At 40.1% G+C, this 12,796-nt stretch overlaps 1 protein-coding gene across 1 annotated transcript in view; it reads left to right on the top strand.

Moving 5' to 3' along the window:
- The window catches only part of klhdc8b (kelch domain containing 8B), a 117,417-nt gene extending 104,934 nt beyond the window's left edge, over window positions 1-12,483 (top strand). The window contains exon 5 of the mRNA XM_072366943.1: window positions 10,097-12,483. Coding sequence (XP_072223044.1) covers window positions 10,097-10,293 — 197 coding nt within the window. The 3' untranslated portion in view covers window positions 10,294-12,483. The remainder of the gene's footprint in view (window positions 1-10,096) is intronic.
- The last annotated feature ends 313 nt before the right edge of the window (window positions 12,484-12,796 follow it).

The raw sequence follows: 12,796 nt of genomic DNA, 5'->3' as shown, positions 1-12,796 counted from the left end.
TCCATCCTTTTCCGAGAACAGCAACCTCAGACGTGGAGGTACCAATTCTCAATGCAGCTGCTTCAGTGCCTCCATGGAGGGCTTGATGAAGCGAACTCAACCACATCTTCTATAAAAAAAAAAGATGCAATCCTAAACTGACTGAACAGGAAACCCTCTCCATTAAAGTTCTGAACAGAGTCCAACACACACCGGAAATGCAAACTAAGCTCTCACTTCAGTGGTACAGACTGATAAAAGGCCCCCATACTCCTGGTGCAACTCCCACAAGATATTACCAGGGTCCACAAAACACATGAGGGACTCACCACCTGCAGGAGACGCCTTTACACCCGAGATCAAACAAGCAGCTGGAAGTGGGAACCATGAATTTGCGTTTATATAGCATTATAAGTCTATGTGCTAACAGGACACCGCAACGGATAACAGAATTAATATCGTGCTTCATTGCCAACAGCAAATTTAAAAAAAAAAAAAAAACACAACTCTCATTTACTATTAACCTTCCAACACACGAGCAAATTACTTCCCCATTAACCTTCCATTTTCTTCTTGGCTGCTCTGCTTTTAAAGGAAATAAAGCGTGAAGAGATTGAGCAATGCTACAAATTAATCTTTGGTCAGTTTCTTTTTCTATTTTCTTCTCTCCTTACCTCGATGACATGCTGGTTACGCAGACTCTTACACATTACAGATTACACATAGAATACAGTTACTACACACATTTATAAAGCAACTATTGTTGAATCTCTGTGCATATAGTGGTACGACACATACTGTATTTTGTTGTTTAAACTTTTAAGTAACTATAAAATGAGATTTCATTTAAGAGAATATTAAAAGGATTTACCAGCTTCTATATTCCTGATTTACTTGTTAATTGACGTGATATTTTATAGCACAGAGAGTTGTTTGTCCCTCTGTGGCTGGAAGGCACTGTAAAGCCATTAAGACTTAAATTATGTTTATTCGAGTCAAACATCAGACCTAAGAGTGAGATCTACTCTAAAACAACCCCTGACTGCTTTCTACCCGCAATATTAAGAGTAATTTCAACCACAATGAGTTGACAACATCCAAGCTTCATCCGATTGATCGATTTTAGTTTAACGCATTTCCATGTGAGCCTAATACAACTTAGCGGTTTCTTCTATGTTTGAAGCTCAGAGTGACAGTCAGTAATGTGGCCTGACAGCTGTTCAAACCATGAAGAAGAGAGGAAAATGCCAATCTTGTCCTGCTGAGAGAGAGAAAAATCAGCAGGTGACTCAGAAAGAAAGAAAGAAAAAAGATTTAACTGGGATACAAGGATAAAGTGGATGTGGAAATGACAGAAAGGGAGAGTGTGAGGAACAAGAAGTAAATATGTTATTCTTCTGTGTGTCAGCTGCGACATTAGCTCGCCGACTAATTCGTGCTGATATTTTTGGGCGTGTGAGTCATGGCACGTTTCCCAGCCTTTGCCTTTGGAAATAAATCCACAAAGACCATCTATAACTGTGTTGCATTGTGTGAGTGCTCACACTCCATACATACTTAAGTTAAAAGTGAGTCTAAAGGCAGCAGATTAGAGGCCTTTGCATAAGTTTAACACAGACTCAAAGATGTTTACACTGTTGATCCCAACATTTGTGTAGTTGGATGCTTTCCACTGCTTTGACTATTCTGATCACAGCTGCTTTGAATTATCATCCAAGATGGTCGACACGTTTTTCGCCTGAGATCTGTGTGAGGCCGTCTGTTATTTACTTGGTTCATAACATTTTAATGTCAGTTTACTATCTTATATGCAGAGAGATTTGGCTGCATTACCAAGGCGACTTTCTACAGCTTCGCTTTCAGAAACTGTCATTTCATCTTGCTTGACAGATGGTTAAGTCTTCAACAGCTGATTAATAACTGTATTTCCTGCAAAGACTTGGATATTGTAGCCTATATTTATAATTCTCATTGCTGTCATTATGACTCGTGATATTTTTCTACAATTCTCTACTTATTTTGTCTCAAAATTAAAATTTCTTTACCTCTGCTGACCCCAAAATCCTACATCAGATCAAATTTGGCACTACACTGCCCCTACTGGTCATCTTCATATTGCAGCTTTCAAACAGGTAGTGTTCATTTCTGAGGACGGCACAAATGACGCTCCAAGCAAACACAGGAAACCCGAGGCAGCCATGATCAACGCGGCTCCATAATTAAAAAGGAAGTATATTCTAGGTCTAATACTTCCTGTACCGTTCAAAATCAAAAAAAATTATTTAACCAGTTTTCAGCTAACACCTCCTCCCCATTATCCCTGCGATATCTGCGATGACACAAGCTAAACCACAGGTTGCGGCCATTCACCCTCTTTAGAAATCAAATTTATTGTGCTATATTTACTGAACAAATGTGACATACTGGGGTTTTTTTAAGTTCCACGTGCAAATGTTTGACGGCTGCATTCTTAGATGCTAATGGTGGTCCAACAAGATAAATGCAAAGCTAAGCCCACAGTGCCAGAGAAATTGTACCGGCAGGAGTGAAGCGTTCTTCTTTTGTTGTTTAAATGTAGTTTAATGACAGGCTCTTGTCCTCCCTATTCTGCTTATATTAGAGGCCAGCCTCACCCTTGGTCATTGCAAGATGCCCAGCTTTTAATTGAATCCTGGTTTCCATTTGAGGGGAAACCTTGGCTGTGCTTTTTTTAATACAAAATTCTATTAAACTCAAAATTGCAACTTTGTCAGGCGATCAAAGACTTCTTCTTAAACAGAACTGTTCTAAATATATGCTGTAGAGCCCTGCTGCTGCCACAGGACACAATACACTGGTAAAACATATCACTATGAACACTGACAAGTAAACTGAAAAACACTTTTCTTTGGCTGAGAGAAGTCACATCTGTTACTAACATAGCAGTATCTCCAGGTACGACCACAGAGGGACCAAATAAACTGCTCAGAAGAGCCTTAAAGAAACAGAGTCTGAGGTGTCCATGTGGCCCCCAAACTCTGCACACTTATCTGACCAACATGTTATTATAAAGTCTGATTATTAAAGTTGCAAATATTCTCTTTATTATCATAAAGAGAATAATGAACCCCGTCACTAAAACCACAAGATATTTCAGCCTTTAGTAACTCACAGCAGCTCTGATCCAGGATGATTGTTTTAGCCTGCTACTGAAATCGACTGCGGGACAAAGTTAACTACTTTTGTCTGATTACAGCTTTGTGTTCTAGATGTTGCTAAATTAACTGTTGGAACAGTTTCAAAGTAAAATTCAAAATGAGCAGATTTTGCTTCCAATTTCTCACAATTGACTGATGAGAGATGTAAATATATTCTCATCCATAAAATACTTTTTTCCCCACACAAGCCACATACAGCCCTTTGTCATGTCCACTTAAATACAAACAGCAAATGAGCATTTCTTACTGCATATTTAACCGAAACTTAAACTTTATTGTTCCAGCATCACTGCTGCCATAACTCTTCCCTTAGGAGCATCATCATTAAATTAGCTTTAACAGAAGGATAATGAGACAAGACAGAAATATATACAAAATCCTTACATTTCATCATGTTGACACTATATTTGTAGCTAGTGTAAAAGTAAATTTGTCAAACTGCATTAATGCAATGCGACATGGTGATGTCGCCATGCCATGGCCGGTTTATAAGATGCAAGTTTCCACTAAACTCATCATGACAGGCTGTAAAACACATAGTGGACAGTCTGCTGACATCGATTCATAATTCAAAACATTTTGGGGTTATTTATCCACTGCGTACTGTCCTCTTTATTGTTAGTTAAATAGATTAGCACCATATATTGAGGGATTTATTAACATATCTCAAGTCAAAAAGGCACTGCATCATGCAGCCCTACTTTAGAATTAATTACACAAGTCTTCCAATTACCAATACCAGAAATTTATAACCGAATGGCTTCACACAAGAAGCTCTGGTTCTGCTTACAATAAATTCTATGCTCAAATGTATTTGGCTACTGACAATGGCTTCCATTCTAGCAGAGCAGTGGAGAAGAAGGTGTCTTGATTTGAGGCTTGTGCATGATTATCAGGATCAGTAGCCATAAAGATGATCAAAATTCTGATCAGTTGTGTATTGTAAGTGCACTTCGCATTACCTCTGATGTTAGATCCACAAGCAGCTCGGTGGAACTGAGACGTGCCGGGCATAGCCTTAGCAGTGAAGGTAGCACATTCAATATTTATCCAATCTGATGGAAATCATCCTTAGATGTCGATGTTCATATGCTGCAAAGCATCCAATCAGAAAAAAACAAAAAAAACAATCATGTGGCTCGTGCCTCCTCGCTAATGGACAGAATTTTAATGGTGCTTTTCCAAATTCAACAGCACAAATTATTGCCGTCTACAAACAAGCCGAGAGTGAAGGTAGACCTTTACAGTCCAGCCCTGCTCCTGTGGGACCTGAGGGACCTCAGTCCCAGTGCAGCCCTCTGCTGTCAATCAGCTGACAAACACGCTACTGTTTAAAGAAAGGAACCAAACTACCGGCATTTACACAAAGTCTGCTGCACGGTACAAGCACAAAGCCGCGATTAGAGCACACGCCAACATTAGGAGAAAAAAAAACTGTATGTAAGTATGTAATACATATATGAAGAAGTGGAAACCAGCCCATGTCTTTATTTTCCATCTGCTGTTCAGGTTATGAGCTGCCAGCCTCACCTGCCGTCCTTATTTTTGCTTCCACAGTTTCCTTCTTCATGTTTGTTTGTTAGAACAGAACTGAAACGTCAAATAAAACCGATTTATTTTCCCTCTACCTCGGTGACGAGCGAGTCATTTCACATTGTTAAAATTGCGCTTCCATTGTCGTGTATTTAGGTCACGGTGTAAACAATGTTTTATAGGGAAATTATTAGATGAGCCTCTACATCCATTCATGGCTAAAAAAGGAAGTGGAAATCAGTTCAGTTTAATGATGACAGAACACTGAGTTCAGTGCTTATGGATTTCTTGTGAGGCTTTTTCTTGTGTGGATTTTTCAAAGGCTTCGACTGGTGGGAGAGAGCTGAACCAACTGAACATTTAAAAAAAAAAAAAAAAAATCTCCAAAGGTGTCCTTTATTAAATAGCTTAGTTTCTACTCCTCCGCAACCTACGACATCCTGTTAGCTCATCATGGGTCGAGCATGTTCAGAAAGAACTAATTCTCACAGATCCAGCTTGTATCAGTGTGATCCGAGAACATTTTCACTCTGACTGCGATCCTTATAAACAAAGCTACATTCAGGCAGCACTTAAACTGCTGATAACAGATTTTGTAGCTGTAAAGCACTGGAGGCAAAAAGGTCCGGAATGAATATATTAACTTCTAAAATAGTGCTAGAAAGACAGCATGTAATGACACCATTTGCATCTGAGGTCAGACATTTCCACATGCTGCACAGCAGGTTTGTTGTGGCTTTTATGCTGCTGCGATGGTGTCTCATCGCTGTGTGAAAACAGCAGCTACAGGAGGTCAAGGAGAGGTGAGAAGTAAAGACTGGAAATTACTGAAAACACTTTGAAACAGAAGAGCAGGAATCACAAAAACAAAACAGATGTAGATTGTAACAATTGCAAAAGGAATCAAGTTACATGAACGACATAAATGTTCCAATACAGTCAGTATTGTGTTGTTCTAACCGAGAGGAAAACGCAGTGCAGCAGACTCTCGCTGATGCAGTGAACCTTACATCCACGCCAGAATACAGAAATTACAACAAATGCCGAAATAATCATCCAGGGCCAACGGGTGGGGATTCGCAACTTTCTGAGCGTGCTCAGTGAAACCAAAGATTGTGGAAAGGGTCTGAAGATGAGGAGTCCTGATAAAGTAGTATGAGTATGTGACGCTATCAAAGAGAGAACCAGCTCTATATTCTAACGTCTTTAACTCCGACAATGTGAGAAAAATTATCTGAAGAAGAGATTAAATAAGGAAACTAAACCACAGGGACACATTGGAAGTAGAGAATATACTATATATTAGTATAAACACACACATCTAAATCGATGTATAAAACCACTGTGGTCTACCTTTCTTCTTACTGAACTGTACAACTGTTGTAATATTTTGGGTGTGTTATATTAGATTTTTGAATCCTGGCTTTTCTACAACACTAACTGGGGCTGTTCTCTCTTCATGTTGGACTTTATTTGTTGTATGAACTGATGAAGCAAATAAAGAAGCCGGACTAATTTGCTTTTGGACTTGTTCATTTGACCCTTTTGTCCATGTGACTTGAGATGCTGGCAGGTCGGAGGTTGAGGCATTTGTTTTTGAAGTGGTGAAACGCATTTGTGGTATTGCTACTTTTAGTTGTCCAACCAAGTCTTCAGCTTGAGCTCTTCACTCTTTATTTTCGCTTCCTACATGCCAGCTACCCATCCCGCCGAAGGAAATTACAGACAGGCATGTTAAGATATTGCAGTTTCAATTTAAATTTCGATCTCCGTAATGAAGTAATTTCATACATCTCATTTGGGAAAAACTAAAGATGCATCACATATGTTCGATACATCATCCATAATTGTAAGTCATCTTTAGAGATAATTTCCCTCAAGAGACCGACCAAAAAAAAATCCTTTTTATTTTTTTTAAACAACAATAAAAAGGTCAGTTTCAAGCTTCTATGTTGGAATTTCATTAGAGCACATTGCAAATGTGCAAATAAGAGACAAAGAACAATGCAACAGTGTTTAAGAGTGGGAGAGATGACAGATATAGCAGAAAGGAAGACAATGAGTGGAGCAGCAGAAGTAATCCAAGGAGGAGAGTTAAGATAGGAACACGAATAATTGAGGGCAGCACAGCAAGGGGAGGACTGATGAGCAGGGTTAAGAGTGGAGACATGAAAGAAAAAAGTGCTTTTAAGAGTTGGAATGATAGGATTAATAGATGATATGAGAAAAAGGAGAGGTGGAAAAGGCAGAGAAGAGAGGAAGTAAATACAAGGAATGGAGGTCAAAAGGAAGATCGGCAGCTGGTGAATTGTCGTCTATGTCGAGAATCTAATCTGCTTTGAGCTTCCATTTTCACCTTTTGTGTGTCTGCGTCCTCGTGGAGGAGCATCTTTACACAAAATGATGGAGCCGGCGAGGCCTGGACCGCCTTAAAAAAAGGCCGGCGTGAAACCGCACGACGACGATGATGATGATAGTCTTCCTTAGACAGGCGGCAGCACACAAAACACTCACTAGTCCATAACATTTGTGGACTTGCTGTGATGTGGGTCTCCATGGAAACGGCAACAATTTAGGCCTGCCTGATGTATAATGACAGTGAACACTGCACCTGAGGTGAAAGAGAGAGAGGGAGAAGATCACAGCCGACTCCGTGAAAAAAAGAATCCGTGTCGATGCCAGAAGAGTTGCAGATGGAATTAAAGCCTCATGAGCCCTCTGGATGTGTGGTGTCGCTTTTTGTCGTTTTGCTTCAAACTCTCGGTTGTTAAACCCAGTAACCTTCATTTAATTATAACATGAAAATTATAGTTCTATTCAAGAGCTGAAACCCAACCAGAGCTAACCGACTCCTTTTTACATTCAGCTGCATGAAAGATCCAGAAAAATCTGAAGATTTTTCTAGTTTTAACAGGTTAATGAAAATAAAAAATAAATACATAATATGTTGGAGGCATGCAAAGCCTGGTTTACTGAAAGAGGACAGCAGTGTAAAGTTTAGAGAATGATTATGAAATATTCTTTTTACACTCGTGTTTCTATCTTTAATCATAGGACCATTTAGTTATTACATATTCATCTGTTCATAGGACAATCATCGATGCCACAGCATTGAAACGCATACTAAAAGAACGAGCTGTACTTTCTTGTTGTTTGTACTAAGCATCCAAACTTTAAATGTCTCATGTACAGTAAGTTATCTAATCATCAGATAGGGCTGGGCAAAAAAGTGTTTCATCTATTAACTCCACTTTGTGGTTTGGGACCATTTCTTTTCTTTAACTCATTCCACAGCTGCTGCTCCCTCTGGGCTTTTATAGGTCAAGGCCACAAAAAAAGTTGTATCCGTATGATAAGAGGGGGACCTGATGGAAGGAGATTACAGACGTGGTCGCGTTGCATATTACCATTCAAACGGTGGGAAAGCTTTATTCGCATGCTGCAAACTTTAGAGCCCAGGTATGTGAGAATGAGCTGGAAATAGTTCCCTCGCCCTGCCTGTACAACTGCAAACGTGTGGAGACTGTGAGAGAGCCTGAGGGGCTGTAATTCTACTCTGTCACAACAGATATTTTTTGAGTTAGTTTGAAGTTGCATTGTGTCAAGTGGAGCATGTAATAAGATGTATTCCCAAAATTGAGACACTAGCTCCCTGGTTAAACACATTTTGTGGCCAAGTTAAACTTTCATTGTTGTTTCCAGGAGCAGGGTCGGCCATCTTGTGCTTGGTTTCACTTTAAATTTAGGAGGGAGGATCAAACTAAAAGCAAAACTTGTTTGGAGTAATTTCTAGTATGTTCTTAAGAAAGAAAAGAACAGATTACAATCATAAATAGAGTTCGATTCTACTTTTGAGTAATATCACTCAGCACCAAGCTCTGCATGCTCAGGGCTGATGATGCCAAGTTTATGTCGCATTATGACCAGGAAGCGGTGTGAGGGAACGTATGTGGTTCTACTCTACCATTCTTTTTAAATAAAGCATAGTGACTTGGACTTGGCTATTGGGGTCCATGCTAAATATACAGATTGCTCTTTCAAAAGCATAATGGAGCCTCCAAAATACTGAACGTCACAAAGGAACCCGAGTGTGGCTAAACCCACACTGTGGGAGAAAGTTTTCTAAAATAGAAATCTGGTAGCAGATCTCATAGGGTACAGGTTGGAAGATGTTCTCCAGTTAGCAGTGCAACATGACAGCTGACAACACCTCCGAGCAATGCCGTCAGTCAGCCGCTGCAGTGGGAAACACTCAGACAGAAATACAGCCCAAAATAGTTTTCTCGTTATTGTCGTCGATGTTTCCCGACACAAAAAGGAGGCAAATCAAATTTCAGTTTCACTTGAAACAAAAATTGACCGACTGTTGTTAGTTTTTAAATCGGGACAATAACTAACTTTAATAACTAACCTATTTAGGATGAGATAAAAAAAATAAATAAAAAAGACCTTATTTACACTCTTAAATGCTCGTGTCTTCCCCTCACAAGCAGCTGATCACTGACCGACAGTCTGAGTTGTCGCCAGAATAAAGAATTAACTGAATATTTTTTGGTTGTTCAAAGAGCTTCAGATTGCAGCCACTTAAATTTTGCGTCCATGTAATGTAGAAAGTGCATGAGTGTTTAATAACTCCATTGCAGCTTGGAAATACACCTCAAGGTTTATCCGACACGACGCACACTCCATATCTAACAGACTTTCCTCAGGTTTCTCCACCTGAAGAATCCCAAATTCAAACAGTAACAGGTGCAAAACTCTCAGGCCAGTTTGGTTTTTGAAGTACGGTTTTTAAAATATTTCAGAATGTGGCTCAAATAAACAGTGTCCAAGTTCAGGACTACCAAGTTCGGGTAGAGTCATGAATAACCTGCTTAATGTCCTGTGATGGTCACTGATTTACTGCTTTAGTCTGGAGTCGTGTTCGAAAAATAAAATTGCAGGAAACATATTGGAATATTGTTAGAATATGTTTTTGCAGAGTTGAGCTGTATAAGGATCCGTCTCTGGAGGCATTAATTATCAGCCCAGAGAAACATCCTGTGTCTGACATGATTTGTGTGTTTAGGAAAAGAAATGGGACTCCGCAGCCATCTGATGCAATTTCTTATTAAAGTGTGTATTTTAAGACAACTTTTGCTGTGGGTAGCTTCACACAACTTTCTTCCAACCTCAAACGAAAGACTAATCGCATTTTACAGGTGGCGATTGAAGCAAAGCAGGAAGAAGTTGTGCCTGGTTTTTGAGACTATTTTTAGGTTTTGCTCTGGAAATGCATTTGAATTCAAACAGGAGAAACCAGATCTCTGAAAAACACGATTATTTCAGCCTTCCTGGGGCATCTGAAACTGAACTGTCATCCTAACACGCTTCTCTTCATTTTGCAGGTAATGAGCCGTCACCACTGGGCTCGGTGGAGAGCTACAACCCGGTAAAACGACGCTGGGAGTACGCAACGCCCATGCCCACTGCTCGTTGCTCCTCCGCCCTCCTGCAGACAACCAGTATGCTCTATGTGATTGGAGGAGTTGCCCAGGGACCCAGTAATGCTGTGGAAGTCCTCTGCTTCGAGGAAACTGTGTGATACATGAAAACCTGCCTTGATATTTTATTCATGATGGAGCAAAAACTCTAAAACACAGCCATGAATTGGATCTGTGGATCAAATCGTTCACCTTTATGTCCCTCTGATGGATTCTTCTAGCTCACTGGGATGTAAAACACTTTTTTTCTGACATTCAACAAACACTTCTAGATGGGAGTTGCAGAGAAAGTTTGTGATAAAAGTGGGACGAATACAAGATGAATGACATTTATGCTGTGACTGACGTGGAGGAAAATCTGACGGCTTCTTTTCTTACACACACTGTTGAAATCAAAGGAAAGTAAAAAAACAGCGAAACAACACGCCTTCGAACTGTTGAGCATTTTCTGAATAAAAGCAGGGTACTTTTCTGGATATTAAAAAGGAACATAGGGCCATATCTGAATCTCACGCTCGGACACTTTTCTATGATCTTAGAAACAACACCACGTTTTAGACAGCTGTGTTCTGGGAATATGAATGTCATTATTCTTCTTTTTTTCTTGTTTAGTTGCTGTTGGATTGATGTATGTCAAAGTCTGAGCAGCCATTAACCACAGTGTCAACAGCTGTGGTCCTTAACATGCATTCACACCACAAGCAGCTGCCAGTCAGAAGTCTGACTTTGACCACAGTCACTGTGGTCCAACGTGTCAGCACCTCACTTTGCTTCTCAACTCACCATCTGTGCACCACAACAATCAATCACCAAGCTCAAGCTGTCATTCACTGTAGCACAGCGATGCTCATGGAGAGAATGCAGAGTAACTAGCTGCACTGAAGCATCCAGACGGATCAGCTTCCTGCCACATGACTGTACATCTCCTCACTAACTTCCACTTCATTCCAGCCACACGAGAGCTACAATTTACAGAAATTAATAGGTTTTAAGTAGAAATCCATGCACTGAGTAATCATAATTCTCTTCACGTGGTTCTAGCACCCAATGTGGTTACTGCCTACCTGGATATACGTTAGAAATGTTCAAGATAGATCTGCCAATCGTTGCAGTATTTTCAGTAAATGGAACGCAAACACGTGTCGGCTGCAGCATCGGCTCGGTGTATAGATGAAGCTTCAGCCTCGTGGTGACAGTGAGGGGGCGACACACCCTCTAACAAAGACCCCAAAACTGATTAGACAAAAGGAGAATCTGACACTTTTTGAATAGAAGTCTCTGCTTTTGAGGACAAGTTTTATTATTACTTGGTATTTTGGCTAGTAAAGAATAAACTTCAGAGACCACATTAGCACCAAAGATAACAGATTATCACAGGTAATTAGTTTATATAAAAACAGTGGTAAAACTTATAAACTACATGATTTAGCCCAGCTTGGTATAATTAGCATACAGCCAATGAATGCTAATAAGGTAACATTTCTAGCCTTTGAGTCGTCCATCTTTAGCACCATGGAGGAGAAGACATGATTCCTTCTTAAAATCTTCTTCATCAAACCGCTCAGATAGTGAACGCAGAGAGATGTAGCTGGACTCCATCCACCTGTATTAGAGCTACATTTACATTTAACAGTAAGGTTTTTGGTGTGGACAGCGTTAAAGTACCGTGCAGAGCCTGGACAAAGTGCACTTGGTTGCACAGCCGGATGTTATTCGGAGTCCTTTTATAGATCAAAAATTAACTGCAAGCCATATAGGATGAGTGGACCTGAAATACACAAGCTGCAAAAGTGACAGCTGAGCTGACGTGATGTAAAGCACCAAGTCTTAAGCAGGTTATTTAATTTAAAAGGGCTTTAACTGCAGAGTCATAGCTGAGGTTATCTTCATAATAACAAGTTTTATTCAGTGTTAAAAATGATGGCTGCACAGAACGGGCCTGGCAGGACAGGCCAGAATTGAATTATTCCTCCAAACATTTTGGAAATAATTGAATAAGTGAGGCACACAACTGAAAAACAACATGACTAATCAATGACTAAGAAAAAGTGCAGGTATAGAGAGCTTCCCCAAGAGAGCACCAAGTCTCACTAACACACAAACCGTGTTCACTCTCTTGCCCTACTTCTGTTTCTTCATTTGGTTTTTAATCTGTATTCCTCCATACGGCAGACCTTGTTAACAGAGACAGCTATAGCTGGGAGAGAGCTCCGATTAGACGCCAGGTTTATTTCTGGTGCCGCATCGTGCTGCACCTAATTGAGTACGTTAGATACAAGCCACAAACTCAAAGCACACACACACACACACACACACACACACACCTTCCCGTTCAGAGACAAAAAAAAGACAAAAAAAAAGACAAAAAAAAAACCCTGGATTCATGCTTGCAGGTTTCCAAATCGATGGCTGTATGCCATGGACATATAGACTTATTTAAAGCTAACGTAACATTTCATGGTTAAAAGACAGGCTCCGTTTGAATATCTTTGCGTAGCTACAGGGTTTTGATTTTTTTTCCCCCTCCCCAATGCTGCAGTTCCACACTGAGAAGAATTTTTTATTAAGGCTGACCTTACCATAATGCTCCTGAGGGCAGATTTA

The sequence above is a fragment of the Leuresthes tenuis genome, unplaced genomic scaffold (genome assembly GCF_036924035.1).
Source record: "Leuresthes tenuis unplaced genomic scaffold, fLeuTen1.0.hap1 SCAF_16, whole genome shotgun sequence".
Lineage (NCBI taxonomy): Eukaryota > Metazoa > Chordata > Actinopteri > Atheriniformes > Atherinopsidae > Leuresthes > Leuresthes tenuis.
Note: the sequence above shows the minus strand (reverse complement) of the source record. Positions and strands in the feature narration are given on the sequence as shown.